Source organism: Ctenopharyngodon idella, chromosome 18, assembly GCF_019924925.1.
Source record: "Ctenopharyngodon idella isolate HZGC_01 chromosome 18, HZGC01, whole genome shotgun sequence".
Lineage (NCBI taxonomy): Eukaryota > Metazoa > Chordata > Actinopteri > Cypriniformes > Xenocyprididae > Ctenopharyngodon > Ctenopharyngodon idella.
The window spans coordinates 19,846,753-19,863,477 of record NC_067237.1 but is presented as its reverse complement, the minus strand read 5'-3'; the positions used below and the strand labels follow the sequence as shown (position 1 = coordinate 19,863,477).

At 36.1% G+C, this 16,725-nt stretch overlaps 1 protein-coding gene across 1 annotated transcript in view; it reads right to left on the bottom strand.

The window, feature by feature from the left end:
* Nucleotides 1–7,626: 7,626 nt before the first annotated feature.
* slco3a1a (solute carrier organic anion transporter family member 3A1a) overlaps nucleotides 7,627–16,725 on the bottom strand; it is a 59,392-nt gene continuing 50,293 nt past the window's right edge. The window contains exons 6-10 of the mRNA XM_051870414.1: nucleotides 15,918–16,116; nucleotides 14,109–14,280; nucleotides 13,255–13,427; nucleotides 11,750–11,814; nucleotides 7,627–10,072 (exon numbers count right to left, since the gene is read on the bottom strand). Coding sequence (XP_051726374.1) covers nucleotides 9,696–10,072; nucleotides 11,750–11,814; nucleotides 13,255–13,427; nucleotides 14,109–14,280; nucleotides 15,918–16,116 — 986 coding nt within the window. The 3' untranslated portion in view covers nucleotides 7,627–9,695. The remainder of the gene's footprint in view (nucleotides 10,073–11,749; nucleotides 11,815–13,254; nucleotides 13,428–14,108; nucleotides 14,281–15,917; nucleotides 16,117–16,725) is intronic.

Sequence of the window (16,725 nt, the reverse complement as noted above, 5' to 3'; positions counted from 1 at the left end):
CATTTCATGTCAGTGAGTCACAGCAGTTCTTGAATGCCATGAGCTAATATAATTCATCTGCTGCAACATTAAGGTGGAAAATAGTGCCCATTTTTCCATCAGCTCAGTGTGCCATTGCACCGGACCGAGCTTAGCCCAGCATATGCAACGAGTATATCAAGTTATCCAATGGAAAATGACCATACTCCATATCCACTCTGCTTCTAAGGATTTCATGAAGGCAAGTAATGGGTTTTTGTAATGCTTTTAAATAATCTCCTCCTGCCTCCACACACAAACTGCTCAACCCTCAGCCACAGGGAAGGAAAATACTTTTGCAATTTAATTTATGTAAGGTGGTATTTTGAAACAAGGAATAAGTGAAAAATGTTTTGGTGATAATCTGACAAGTTTTCCCTTTTCTTCACCTGAAAAATCTCTTCCTGAGACTTTCTGCAGCGATTTGTATGTAAAATTGTTTTATCAATTATGGTGACACTTGTTCCATTTGTTAACCTGTTAGATTAGCTAACATGAACTAACAATGAAAAACAATTCTATGGCATTGATTATTATTAGTTAATGTTCATTTCAGCATTTATTAATACATTAATAAAATAAAAGTTGTATCAACATTATTTAAAGGGGTGGTTGATTATGATTTCACTTTTTTAACCTTAGTCAGTGTGTAATGTTGCTGTTTGAGCATAAACAACATCTGCAAAGTTACGACGCTCAAAGGAAGATATTTTCTTTTAAAGAATTCGCTGTTTAAGGACTACAACAAATGGCTGGTAGGGACTACAACGAGCTTCTTCCCGGGTTAGTGACATCACTAACCCTAAAATTTACATAAACCCTGCCCCCGAGAACATGCAACAAAGGAGGTGAGGCCATGTTGGGCTGCTACTTTAGAGAACAGGAAGAGTTGTTGTAGTAGAGGGTCAATTCAATGCTGGATTTGCACAAAAGATTAACATGGCGGCACATGCTAGTCGATGAGTTGAATCAACTCCACAGCAACTACATACATTTATCCACGAACCATTCAGAAACGTCCAGTTTCATTCTAAAAGTTGTAACAATCGTCATTTTGGCTGCGTGAGATTCTCCAGCTTTGTTGTTGTTGGGCAACAGAAGCACAAGCTGTTAAAGCTCCACCCTCTTTTGGAAAGTGGCCAGTCCCTTTAAATGCTCATTTGCATTTAAAGGGACACGCACAAAAACGGCATGTTTTTGCTCACACCCAAATAGGGGCAAATTTAACAAGCTATAATAAATGATCTGTGGGGTATTTTGAGCTGAAACTTCACAGATACATTCTGGGGACACCAGAGACTTATATTACATCTTGTAAAAGGGGCATTATAGGTCCCCTTTAATGGACCTGAGCTATCATGAACTAATAATGAATAGTTGTATTATATATTTTCACATGGAAACTGAGAAGCGGAAGACCTTTTGCGCCAGAGAAACAAGCGCGCAGCCATCTTTAGAATTCTGTTTGAACTTCCGTTTTTGCAGTAACTCTGTATATTTCTATGGCATCGCTGTCGAATTAGCTGGAGAAGTGGATTTACTTATTGTACAGTTAACAAAAGTTATCATGAGCATTGTAATGTTTGAAGCGGATGTGATAACAGATTTCAGTAGACCGGGAAGATTTTAAAACGAGCAGTTCATTCATAAATCCATAAGATCTTACCTTATGGGCGCATCGCTGAAAAGGGGCGGGACTACATAAGAACTATTGGTAAACGGGAGACCACAGCAAATATAATTTTTGTATTTCCATTGGCTCCAACAGCAACTTTTCACAACTTTCCAAAAGAGGGAAAAAATATCGAGAGATTGATTACGTTGGCCAAAAGAGATAGGCCTAAAGGTGTCAAATTTGCCGCCTTTGTATTAGAAACACCCTCACTAGCGTTAATTCATTTTTTTTTCCTTTTGCCATTTACTAACAATGTAATATAACAATATATAGCATTATAAATGTGTAGTATTACATTTTTTTTAAAATGAAAATATGAAAGACTTTGTGATGTTGATAACTGTGGAAACGCGTCATCACAGTCTGTGAAAACAGTGCATTATACATTTACAAAAATTTGCTAAAAATAGAAAAGTTTTACCTTTGTTTTTTTTTTCGCGTACAGACGACAACGTTGTCAAAACGATCCCGTTCACACGGAGCCTCGAAAATGACTAAAAACGCTGTATTATGCTGCCAGGCCAGTAGGTGGCGATGTTACTTTGTGAAGAAACACTACGCGCCTATAGACTGAACACGTAATATGCATCTGCATGATGTCACGGGTTTCACAAATTTGCATTTTTTTGTTTACACAGAGACGGTATTGTTTTTAAAACTTGCACTTTGAAACCCATTTTCAAAAGTTTGAGTTTTCAGGCCCCCAAAATGTCATCATGTAAATTTCCGTTTTTATTTGAAAACAGTGTCGTGTAAACGGCCCCTAATTTTAACACAGATTATTAAATACTGTAACAAATGAATTGCTCAATGTTGGTTAATGCATTATTTAACATTAACTAATGGGACCTTATAAATATGGACAACAAACAAAGTTAGAAAGAAAGAACATTCAAGAATATTCCACAGTGGTTTAATGTCCAAATATTAGTTTTACTTCCTTGTTCTGTTTTGGGGTGCAAGAAAAATCCTTGATCATAAAGCATCAAGCTTCCTTTTTTCTCCTAAACTCAGTCTGTATTTGAACATTTGAGCTACTCTCAACATCCGTTTGAACCGAACATCAAAAATGTACAACACAAAGAGCCGCCTGACAAACCACCCTTCCCTCTTCTCTCTCAAATATTATGAATGCCATTTGAAGAGTGTCAGACGTATTTTTGATTTATATTTGTGACACAGCAGAGCAGCTATATCTTCAGCTTAAGACGATAAGTTGTTTGATTATTATGGACAATCTGAGCACTGGTTCTGAAAGATAATTTTCAAAACCATACATTTAGCATCTTTTTCAGTTAAAGCACTGCAGCAGAACATCGACTCTCTTTTGAATGACTTATTTACATAAAATATTCTGTGCATTTTCACACAAACACATCAGTCTCCTGAGAAATTAGGCCTTGTAATGAATCCTCAGATTAATTATGCACAGTTTGATGGGATATAGCAAGCAGTGATGGATTATTATGTGAAACAAAGTGAAACGGATGCAATGTGCATATAAACGTATATGCACAACACATGCCAAACCAAACCCTACTAATGCACTCCATGGTTAGAGTGTAAGTCTATAGGGAAATATTGTTGAGTGATATTCCCTTATCCTCCAGCAGAGAGAAGGTCTGAATTCCCAAACAGAAAGACTTTTGTCAGGAGTTTTTTTCCCCCCAGTTTCATAGGCAATATACTAACTAAGAGCTCTGTACTAGCAATTAAAGACATTTGGGTTACACTTTATTTTAAGGTGACTGTGTTACAGTGTAATTATTCATTTACGTAGCCTACTGAGTAATAATAATAAACTACATGTAGGCTACTTAGGGTTAGATGCATGTAATTGACCCTTCACCGAGAGTTTGATTGACAAACGATCTAACCAATCATAACGCCGAATCCGCCATTTTGTCCGACAAAGCAGTCAGGAGTTAGAAGATTAACCTCGGTGGATTTGAACTTGAAAAATGGTGTGTAATTGCGTCTTTGCGCGTTTTAAACAACATTCATTTTCATGTTCATTCATGTTTATTTGATGCTATAAATGAACTAGTAGGAAGAGATGATTGGTTCACGAGCCGCTTGAGCTGAGGCGCTACAGCAATCTGTCACGACACATTAAAGAGCCACAAAACGGTAAAAAAAAAACATAATTTGAAAGCTGGGACTTTGTTTGATATCATAAGTAACCTGCTTTGCCTTGTCTGTCGACGTGTTGTCAGTGTCCTCTTTGCTCCGCGATGTATTTTTCACTGCGTGCAAAATTTATAGTTATTACTATAGTAACTACATATGTAACAAGGACACTAAAGTGTTACGAACATTTGATATGGTAGGCAATTGAATTAGCTCTTTTGAGTTGTGTTATTGCTATAAATCAATTTAAACAGCTTTTTATTTGCTGACAATAATAACCCTGATAAATAACCTTGCACTGCAGAACATAAATGCTTCAATCCTCATCCCTCCTGAGTTTGGATCCTCTGAGATGTATGAAAGTGAGCAGTATTACACCAAAGCTGTATTTGACATGTCAGTGTTGACAACAGTGCATTCCATGAAGCATATTTTTAACAAGAATAAACCTTTTGTAGTCTTGGCAGATGTTTTGTGTCTTCTGCAGGTGCTGATGAACAGGACATCATGCTATAAATAAACTCCTGAATATTTCAGAGAGGTATTTAGTATTATTCAGTGAATATTGCTTTGTTGTCGTTGCTTTTTAAACCAGAAACGAATGATTTTGTTGCTTATTTTTAAGTGAATCTTTCTGTAAGTGCTCTGCAAACCAGAGTTATTGTTGTCAACTAAAGCTACAGTAAAACCATTAAACACACACACACACACACACACATATATATATACCGATCAGACATAACATTATGACCACTGACAGGTGAAGTGATCATCACGGCACCTGTTAGTGGGTGGAATATATTAGGCAGCAAGTGAACATTTTTTCCTCAAAGTTGATGTGTTAGAAGCAGGAAAAATGGGCAAGCGTAAGGATTTGAGCGAGTTTGACAAGGGCCAAATTGTGATGCTAGACGACTGGGTCAGAGCATCTCCAAAACTGCAGCTCTTGTGGGGTGTTCCTGGTCTGCAGTGGTCAGTATCTATCAAAAGTGCTCCAAGGAAGGAACAGTGGTGAACCAGCGACAGGGTCATGGGCGGCCAAGGCTCAAGACTCGGTCAGGGTGCCCATGCTGACCCCTGTCCACCGCCGAAAACACCAACAGTGGGCACGTGAGCGTCAGAACTGGACCACGGAGCAATGGAAGAAGGTGGCCTGGTCTGATGAATCACACTTTCTTTTACATCTCGTGGATGGCCGGGTGCATGTGCGTCGCTTACTTGGGGAACACGCGACACCAGGATGCACTATGGGAATAAGGCAAGCTGGCGGAGGTAGTGTGATGCTTTGGGCAATGTTCTGCTGGGAAACCTTGGGTCCTGTCATCCATGTGGATGTTACTTTGACACGTTCCACCTACCTAAGCATTGTTGCAGACCATGTACACCCTTTCATGGAAATGGTATTTTCTGGTGGCTGTGGCCTCTTTCAGCAGGATAATGCGCCCTGCCACAAAGCAAAAATGGTTCAGGAATGGTTTGAGGAGCACAACAACGAGTTTGAGGTGTTGACTTGGCCTCCAAATTCCCCAGATCTCAATCCAACGAGCATCTGTGGGATTTGTTGAACAAACAAGTCCGTTCCATGGAGGCTCCACCTCACAACTTACAGGACTTAAAGGATCTGCTGCTAACATCTTGGTGCCAGATACCACAGCACACCTTCAGGGGTCTAGTGGAGTCCATGCCTCAACGGGTCAGGTAGCTGTTTTGGGACTAACACAATATTAGGAAGGTGGTCATAATGTTATGCCTGATTGGTGTATAGACAATATAATATAGAAAATATAAAAAAATACAAACATATAAAAAACATGACAAAATATAATATAATGTAATATAATATAACAACAACAAAATTGCAAAACTTTAAAATTAACATGAACAGAAAATATAAGAATAACATTTAATTAAAAATATTAAAAACTATAATAATATATAAATTATACTAAAATAACACTGCTGCAAACTATGAAAAAAAACAAAAAACAGCAATTCATTTTCAGCATTTAGTTAATGGGTATCTTTGCCTTAAGTCTCAAATCATAGTCTCCTTCCAGTTCTATTGATTCTTCGTTTATCTGCCAAGGCTGCAAAAGGGAATCTAAGCCATGCACATCAAATAAAGACTTTAATCTTCTTATACACCAGAGCAGATTAACACACAGTATATGTGTCACCTCACTTAGAGAGGCACTGTTAAAAACCGATGGAAGATAAATATACCCATAAATCAGACAGATGGATTTCAGTTCGAATACTCCTGTGAAAATCTCTACGGTGATTCCGAACAGCCTGACATTTGGTGTCCATTCATAATAAATAATAAAAAAACCCGAAGGTTTTCAGGTTTATACATGACCTTTTGTTGTAAAGAGCATATGTGTCTATGACAGATATCAAAAGAAAGTCTTTTTTACCAATAGCGGTATTGTCTCTGGTGCTGGAGATGAGCCACAGTTTAAATTTGAAAGACCATGGTGATTGTGCTTTCCACTTTCATATCCACAATAAATCAAGCGGTTTCTTTATTTCAGGATCAGCTTAAGGTTATATGAAAAAACGTTGTGTCCTTAAAAACTGGAGCTGCTGGTTGTAGTAGCTCAAAAGAAAGTGAAGCAAGGACTATAATAGAAGCAGAAGCAGACAAACAGAAATGCAATAAGCCCATTCTGAATCTCTTTTTCCATAAAGTGGAAACTTCACACAAGCAGTCAAATGGCTTATAGTCATCTTCTCTTCATTTTGACCTAGATTTTATAAATAACCAAATTGGGTCCATTTACATCTAGTATAATACATCCTGTTATTCGTATTGTGATGTTTAAAAATTTAGAGAAAAAAAATCCTATTGAATAATAATATAAAAAAACATGTTATTACTAAAAAAGTGTAGGGCTGTATATACTGCTTTTTGTGTAAAAAAAAATAGCATAATTTATTACTCTAAAATAATACTCTCTTAAAAAAAATGCTGGGTTGAAAATGGACAAATCCAACGATTGGGTTGTTTTAACCCAGCGGTTGGGTTGAATGTTTGCCCAACCTGCTGGGCAGTTTTATTGAACTCAACTATTGTTTAAAAAATACTATATTGCTTGTTTAAAATAAACCTAAATGTGTTGGAAATTAACATTTATTAGTAAGTTTAATGAATAATAATTAAACAATGAATTGCTTATTAATAAATGTTCACCTTTTGATTATTATTGTTGCCTCTAGTAATTATGTGTCTGATTTTTCATTTCCAACCTATTTTGGGTTCATTTTAAGCCAGTCATTTAGTAATTTTTAAACAATAGTTGGGTTAAATAAAACTGCCCAGAAGGTTGGACAAACATTTAACCCAACCGCTGAGTTAAAACAACCCAATCGCTGAGTTTGTCCATTTTCAACCCAACCTGGGTTGTTTTTAACCCAGCATTTTATAAAGTGTATAAGAATTTAAATATTATACAGAAGGGCATCTATTTATCAAGTTTAAATTCTTTTATTTGAACTTTATTTAAATTTTTTGTTAAAAAAGAACCAAGATTTGATTTATATTATTAATTATATATTTTTATTTATTTATTAATATTATTTATTTATTTTTTCCTACAAGGATATTATGTTCATTTGTAAACATGTACATTATCTTAAGGTTTATATATATATTTTTATTTATTTATTATTATTACTATTATTGTTATTGTTATATTTGTATGTATGTTTAATTATTTTGGCGGAAAGGTTTATTGTGTAAAGTTATCATTTTAATTTTCTTAATGCTTTGGAAAAGTTTACAAAAACCATAGAGCCAAATCTGAGATTTTCTGAAAAATAATTTATTTGCAGAATAAAATAAAAGTTATTTTGGCATAAAAAATGATATGAAAAGTACACTGCTTTTTTTTGTTTTGTTTTTGCACTCTTTTCTATACAGCACTATAATCTGTTGAAGAACCCACAGTGCCATGTCTTATTGCAGTGAAGTGGGGAAAAATCGTTTAATCTCAACCCAAAGCTGAAACACACTTTACATGTAATATTATTTGTATAAAATGTCATTCTTCATCCAACTCATAAATACCAAGGCCCAGCCTGAATGTTATTTGCTCTGCAGCGAGAACAGAGCACTACTTATGAATGACAATGGTCTTCTGCCATTTAATAAAATGGCCTTTTTCCCCAATACTTCTCTGATGTCAGTCATACTGTCTCAATATTCCTCAAGTCTTATCCCAAACAGCCATTATTGTCATCTGAATAAAGAGGCATTCTTATATTCATTAATAAAACTATGCATAAACAGTCTCATTCTCTAGTTGTCTTCATAATCCAAAACAAAATCTAATGACAAACATCTTACAAAGAAAAAAATATATTCATAATAGACAAAGAACTTTTTTCAAATACGCTCTCTCACTATTGCACAAATGTATAAAGATGCTAATAATATACAGTATCAATAACCTTTACAAATTAAGACATTTTAGGCCTTAAAGGGGCTATATGTAGAATTCAGAAACACTTGTTATTAGTGACACCGGTGGCCGTTAAGTGAACTGCAGCCAGCAACTTATTGCTCGTGCTCGCACTCATGCACGCGTAACGTACTAGAGACTGAACGTGATTTAAGGCCCAGATGTAATCACACGGCGAAGTTCTTTCTCGTTCTTCGCATAAAAGTAAAAATTTGGAAGTACCTTTGTTTGCAGCAAAAATCACGACGTCCACGCTGCTGAGAGCGACGTTTAGATGAATATGAATATGTGCTAGGCAGTTTTCCTCTCAATAACAAAATAAACACACCTAAAATGACAGCGAGAGAAGGCGGCAGTTAAGAAAGCATCTAATCATAGCGATGTGGATATGTTTGTATGAGCTCTGCGATTCACCGGCATCAGTTGACAGATGAGGTAATTAAAATTACATGATAGTTTGATTATAAGGTATATTTGAGACTATATAGATCTAGTTATGTGAGACTATAGTTTGAATAACACTTTTCTTTGCATGACACACTGACATTACAGTACAGAATAGCTCTTTTGGATTATTGTATAAATATTTCATGTGTCACAGAACGGAAGAGAGAGGCTCTCGGGAACGCGCGTAACCGTCACATCCTTTGAATTTTCCCGGTGAAACCGACCCGAGTCCTTCACATAAAAATCAGTTTACAGGCTTTCATAGACAACCTAGGAAGGTGTCGTTTCTTAAGTTTAAGTTACAAGATGTTCACACATTGGCAATATAAAAGCGATTAATACATGAAACTTCTTACATTATAGCCCCTTTAATAAACAATATAAATTAACAGCAGAAAGCAAATGCTGAAAAAAGCACTTAGAAAGAAAAACATCTCTCAGACACCCCTTTGAATGTTTTGAGAAATAACTGATATTGTTTTTTATATATAAAATTGCAGTATGTATACAATATAATTAGTATTGATAATTGTGATGTACTAAACGATCCCCAGACTGGGATGGAGCCCGATAACATGAACATAATCAATCAGGCTGATGATGGATGATGAGTTAAACTTTTAAAATTTTAGTTGTATATATAGCTTTACTTGAAAAATTGTAGAAACAGTCATTTTGTGGCTGCGTTTGTGTACGATCTCAGCTAATTTAACAAATTTAACAGTTACCAGTCAATGACACAGTCAGGCAACGAAGTACACGCCTTCAACTAACTACTACAACATTTTACTGGCACTGGAGAAGCAGCACTTCTAAAAACAAGATGGACCCAGTAGAAGAGTTTGAATGAGTTTACAATAAAGTGCAACAACAGTCCTGCACATCCTGGAATAAGAGCTAAACTCATAGGATGATCGTTCAGTAGAATGATGCTTCAATTAGCATGTGGGTGTCTGAACCCACTATAAAACGGACTCCATGTTTTCACACCACTCATGATCCTCCAGGTTATATATAAATTTAGTCCTGTTGACTTGGCTTTGGCTGCTGTCCTTTCCGAGACTGTCCAGATTCACGCTGGACGAGAACATTTCCGTGGGCGTAAGGTATCCCTCATTGTTTTTAATGTATTTCTTGTAGTTTCTGCGCAAGCATTGCCAGGTGGTTGTGTAGAGGAGGAATGCCACGACCTTGAGGACGATGGCCATGCTGACGTACAGGTGCCGGTAGGTCACATTGTCGTACAGCAGACATGCACCTTTCTCCCCACACTCGGTGCTCCAGAAAAGGCATGTGGAGTCGATCCCCGCACCAAATATCAAAGGAGGGGGAATGAACCCTGCAAGATGGTTTATGTTGCTGTCATATGCGTAATACATTTTAAATTACATTTTAACTTTACTTAGGGTGTGTTCACACTTGGCAGGTTTGGTTCGATTAAAACGAACTCTGGTGTGATTGCTCAGTTAGTGCGGTTCATTTGAATAAGTGTAAACGCTGCCATCCGAACTTTGGTGCGCAGCAAACATGTGGACCCACCTTTTCGGAGCTTCTAAATGAACTCTGGTGTGGTTCGGCTTAAATATGAACGCAACACGGACCAAAGACATCTAAACGAACCAAAAACAGGATGTGATGTCACAAGATGTAACATCAAGAATGCATGTTTCTTCTCATCATAGTTGCCCATAACAGTTTGGTACAGACGTCAGAACTGCCGTCTCCTTGCAGAAGATCTTGGCTTGCGTGTGCAACAGAGGAATTCCTGGCGCGTTTTAACTACTTTACAAATTTTATAAGCTCTTTGTGAGTTCTAAGCTGGTAAAAATACCTCTATATGTACTGTACGCACATAAAATTTGCATGTTTAGCACACAGCATTGTTGCAGTGTGAACCTAAGCGAACCAGAACATTTTCTTTTTTAACCCAGACCAAAAGAACCAAGAGAACTGAACTACAAGTGTGAACACACCCTTAAAGGCATCTGCTTCTACACATATTATGTGTTTTACTATATCATGTATATGTGAAAGGAATATACAGTCTTAGGGCCAGATTTACTAACAGCCTGCGCCAGCGCAAACCCTCTTTTGGCGTTAAAAAACTACTGTCAGGATTGACTAAAGACACGCAGTGCAAAATTAGCGCTGAAAAGGCGTGGACTGAGTTGTTTTCGCGGCTGACCTTATTGCATATGCATTTGTAGGAGTTTCCCTTTCAGACGCAAAATTTATGGGAGGAGAGTATTTAAATGAATCACGCAACATGATTTACTAGTCTTTGCGCTCGTCAATTTACTGGTATTTGCGCCATTATTTAACGCCCAAAAAAAGCATGTCTTAACCCATTTTGCGACATGGCTGCACGGCACAGAGAGCGCGTGGTAGAAGGGAGAAAATATTTTCCCCTCATATTAATTTCTTTGGAATGCCAGAGGAAGACATTATCCGAACATATCATTTGCCAAGCCATGTTTTATATATATATATATATATAGGCCAACATGGCTTGGCAAACGATATTATATATGTGTACGTGTTAAGTTGCGCCTGTCGACCCGCACCTGATTAGCATCAGCTCTGCTTATTTTCGTCCCAACGCTAATTTGCACTGCTCTTGGTAGATTGTGTTGGTCATTATGTAAATGATTATGACTGCGTCTGTGTTCTTTAATTTGCGCTTTAGCAGTAGATTGCGCGCAAAACTTGCCACTCCCATCGACGCATTTGTGAAATTGCGCTCTCATGCTAACTTGCCCTGTTTAGTAAATCTGGCCCTTAGTTTTGTGAATAATAGGGCAATTTGAGAACTTTTATTGATAGAAAACTACTGTTTTTTTAAACAGAAGTGGCAAAAAAACTTGTCCTTGTTTCACAACACTTTGGATTGCAAGGAAGTTGAATCTTTAATGCGCTTCTTTTAGCCCACTTTCGGTTTCAGTGAGGCAGATGGATTACCCTACTGAATATACTGTTTCAGTTGTAAATGTGATTGTGCTGTGCTGTTATATCTCACCTAACAGCCGCAGTAACAGAAAAAGAACTCCAAGGGCGTATGACTTCAGCTCTGGGCTCACAGTTCTAAAAGAGCAAGAGATACGTTAACATATTGAGCACAAAAACATGCCCAAAATCACACACACACGTCTGGTTTACTATCCTTGTGGGGACTCTCCATAGACGTAATGGCTTTTATACTGTACAAACTGTATATTCTATCCCCTTACACTAACCCTACCCATCGTAGAAAACTTTCTGCATTTTTACATTTTCAAAAAAACTCATTCTGTATGATTTATAAGCTTGTTTCCCCATGGGGACCTCAATTTAGGTCCCCACAGTGACATGAGTTCCCATGAGTCTGTGTGCATTCAGGTTTAAGTCTCCACCGGGATAGAAAAACATGTACACACACACACACACACACACACACACACACACACACACACACACACACACAACGTTATACCCATTTGAACTGAATATGTCCCCTCTTATTTTTGAACCAATGAGATTTGAAAAACACATTTGAAAGTAAAATAAATAAATAAGCAATATAAACACATTACTGTTAAAACGTTTCGGGTCAGTAAGATTTTTTTTCTTTAATACTTTTATTAGGCAAAGATGCATTAAATTGATCAAAAGTGACCATAAAGACTTTTATAATGTTACAAAAACTCCTATTTGAAATAAATACTTTCAATTAATCAAAGAATCTAGAAAAAAATGTATCACGTTTTTTACAAAAATATAGTAGCACAACTGTTTTCAACATCGTTAATAATAAAACATTTTTCTTGAGCATTAAATCGGCATATTAGAATGATTTCTGAAGGATCATGTGACACTGAAGACTGGAGTAATGATGCTGAAAATAAAGCTTTGTATCACAGGAAAAAAATGCCTTCCGTATTCAACTTACGAAAAAAGTGTAACTGACACTTAACTATGACTGACGCATAACTGAAGCATTACTTTTTTCATAATTTGAATACAGAAGGCGTAGGACGTAGCATAAGCGTTTTGAACTGCGAGAGTTTTACACTTTCTTCGTAACTTGAATACGGAAGCCGGTCTGGCGGAAGCTAGATATTTTACTTCATAAGTTGTTAAATATGGATATTTTTCTTACACAAACGCATCGCTTCGCTTCAGAAGGCCTTTATTAACCCCCCGGAGCAGTGTGGAGTACGTTTATGGATGCACTTTCTTGAGCTTCAAACTCGGTCCCGTTCACTGCCATTATAAAGCTTAATATAACTCCGATTGTGTTCATCAGAAAGAAGAAAGTCATATACACCTAGAATGGCTTGAGGGTGAGTAAATTTTGGGGTAATTTTCATTTTAAAGTGAACTAATCCTTTAATATAGTTTTTTTTTTACTGTATTTTTGATCAAATAAATGCAGCCTTGGTAAGCATAAGAGACTTCTTTCAAAAACATTACAAATCTTACTAATCCTAGACTTTTCAATGGTTGGGTAAAATAAATAGACAGACAGATCGTCATCAAAGTCACCTGATGAGGATGATGACAGAGGGTGTCTGGGCCATGGCTCCGATCATACTGCAGGCACAGATCACACACAGGAAGGTGAGGAAGGCTTCCTGGCAGCCGGGGCGTGGGCATTTTCCTGGCACCGCCGTGGCAAACTCATTGTATTCGGAGATGCATGCGCATCTCGTCAGGTTCTGTAAGTGTAAAAACACATGATCATGATCACTACACAGCCAGCAAATAACTTATGTTCATATTCAATAGTAATTATGCTAATAATTTTGCCTTCTGATTTGTGCAAATATATTAAAATGTTCTATATATGCCACCATTCAACATTGAAATAAAATTATGGTTTATATAAAAATAATAAAATATATGTAAATATTAAATGAGAGTTTAGTGGACTGGTGTAAAGTATATGAGTCATTATTAGCTGTCTAAACGTACTATAGTCAATTTTATCTACAGAGAACTGATGAACCCACGAACCCTGGCAGGAACAGGCTCATTAAACCCACCAGTTGGTATATTCATGTCGTGAGCCAGTGCTCAATTATGATAATGTTTGTGACTGTTGTCTTGGAATCATGTATTTCAGTTTGAACCATTCGCTTTGTATGGTAATGAGTGCAGAGGCCCATATTGCAGTGGCCATTAAGATGCCTGGCAGGCAGAACGTGGTGTCCTTTTCGACATACTGTATATCTGATGAGCGATGTGGGCTTCAGTTCTAATGACCCACGCTGGACATGTGCTGTTCAGGAAATGTGCGGAGAGCGAGAAAAGCAGCCATACAGAGAGAGTGTGTGACAGCGAAAAGGAAAGAAAGGGAGAGAGACAGACACTGTGTTGGAAATGAGATGGGTAATGACCTGAGAGCGAGGAGGTGGTGGTAGTCCAGGACTGATGGTTCTGGTGCAGCCGGCGAAACAGGAGGACAAGTAGGTCACACCATTGGAGCCACAAACGGGGCTAACGGATGAAGTGTAGCAGTTGCAATGACTCATGCAGGGGGCTTCCGGCTTCTGGCCTACTTGCAGTGTCCTAAATACACACAAACACACATTCACCTGTCTGAGTCGAGTTCCTTTGTGGTGCATTTTATATTACTAGTGTCACTAAGAGTTCATCTAAGCACAGACTAAGCTTCAGGATTTACACCCCTGTTTGTTTATTAGCAGGCCCAGATGGAACTGTTTGACTTTTCTTTGTAGTTTATTCTCATTTTGAGGGAAAAGCAATTAAAGTGCAATATTATACACAGAAATATTGAATAAACACTAAATGAGTCTGTGTTTTGAGTCTAAACAAATTGGAGCGGCACTGATATCTTGTCCTTGAGTGAACTGAATGAACTGGGACAACTTGTTCGTGAACAAACTGAATGAACAAAACATCTGCTGACCGACAGATCAAGAGGAGGGATGTAGTTCATTCAGTTCGTCAGTCTTATACAGAAAAAAAATTACGTGAAAAAATGACTGATGACTATAAGGTATGAAACTCCTAATTTAAGTTAATATTGTCATTTAAATTTCATTTAAATTCATGAAAATCTGGGATTCAAAAAATGTTAACAAAAATGATTTGGCTAATAACTATGAAATAAATGAAACAATGAAATAAATTGTGTTAGATTAGAAAAAGAAATAGGAAAAAATAGACAAATTTTCTGCTAATGATTAAAAAAAAACAATCTGTATTAGAAACATAGATAATAAATATAAATTAATAAATATAAAAAAAAGGAGGTAAAATTGACGTTTCTGCCAATAATTTGGGAAAAAACAATTTGTATTAAATAAAATAAAATAAAAATTGCTAATAATTTGAATAATTTGCAATGAAAAATTGTATTAAAAATGTTAAAAAAATGTATTTGTGTTAAAATTAAATTACAAAAATAATAATAAAAAGATTTTTTTCTGCTAATAATTTGCAATGAAATATTGTATTAAAAAAATAAATTTTATTTGTATTATAATTAAATTACAAAAATAATAAAAAGATTTTTTTTTCTGCTAACAATTTGTAATGAAAAATATCGACCTGGTTTCTTGTCATTTGAGAGGAACATGAAACAAATCTTTTAATAATATAAAATATGAGGTAAAATAGTCAACCTTTCTGCTAATAATTTGGAAAAAAACCCCAATTTGTATTAAAGTATATAATAAAAAAATGAAAACAAAAAAATAAAATAAAATTACAAAAATAATAATAATAATAAGAAGAAAAAATTTTTTTCTGCTAATAATTTGCAATTAAAAAATATAGACCTGGTTTCTTATTTGAGGGGAACATGTAACAAATCTTTTTGATAAACAGATTCAAAACATTAGAGTCGCTGAAATAAATCAAAATCCACACCACTATTGTGAGTGACGGGTGTACAAACTCTACGGATATCTGTGGAGTTCTATAAGCACAGATTCCATGTGGGCCTAGAAAATAAATTGGGATGTATCACTTATCTGTTCTCTCCTATTCCCCTGAAATACTCAATAAGAAAAGTAGTGAATTCTATAAAATGCTAAACCTGACTCATCCATACATGCTACACAAAAATAGAGCTTTCAGCATGGAGACTTGTCATCCTTTACCCTCTCTGCAAAGACTGAATAAATGGCACAAAAAATAACAAGGCTGTGAGGAGAAAAAAGCAGCTGATCCGTCCGTACTCGTTGCCATAGGCGACGGTCACCCCAGCGACAGGTCCTGTGTCACAGCCCAGGAAGAGGAAGGACACGTAACAGGCAGTGGAGATCAGATTGACCAGCATGGCCATTCGTATGGCTCCCAGAGCAGACAGGTTCAGCTTCTTCACCAGCAAACCTCCCAAAAATATGCCCAGACAGGCACACGGGATGGCTGTCATCCCTGTTTATGAAGAGAGAATAATGTGGCAGAATAATGTGTTATATAAAAATAAAGCTTTGCTGTACAGTATATACCCTTTATGTTTGTACTTTTATCTTGCATTGCGGCACTTCTGATGTTAATAAAGCAAATTTGTTGTACTGTTCCTCATTTGTAAGTCACTTTGGATGAAAACTTTTGCTAAATAAATAAATGCAAATTTTATAATTATAAATTTCAGTTGTACTGTGTATGTGGCAAAGATAAGTGTGTCAAGATAAAGTGAGTTCAAAAAGTCTGAGACCACGGAAAATCTGGGATTCAAAATCGAATTTGCTAAAAAAAAAATTCTGAAAAATTGTTCTCGCAAAAATTTATAATTTGGTATAAAAATTAAATTAGATGAATGAAATAAATTGTATTAAAAATTAGAAACAAATAGAGAAAAAGACTAATTTTCTTCTAATAAAAAATTATATTAAATAAGTAAATAATAGTACTGTCAAATCGATTAATCGTGATTAATCGCATCTAACAAAAGTTTGTAAATATAATATATGTATAAATATATATGTGTGTGTGTGTGTGTGTATATATATATATATATATATATATATATTTATGCACACG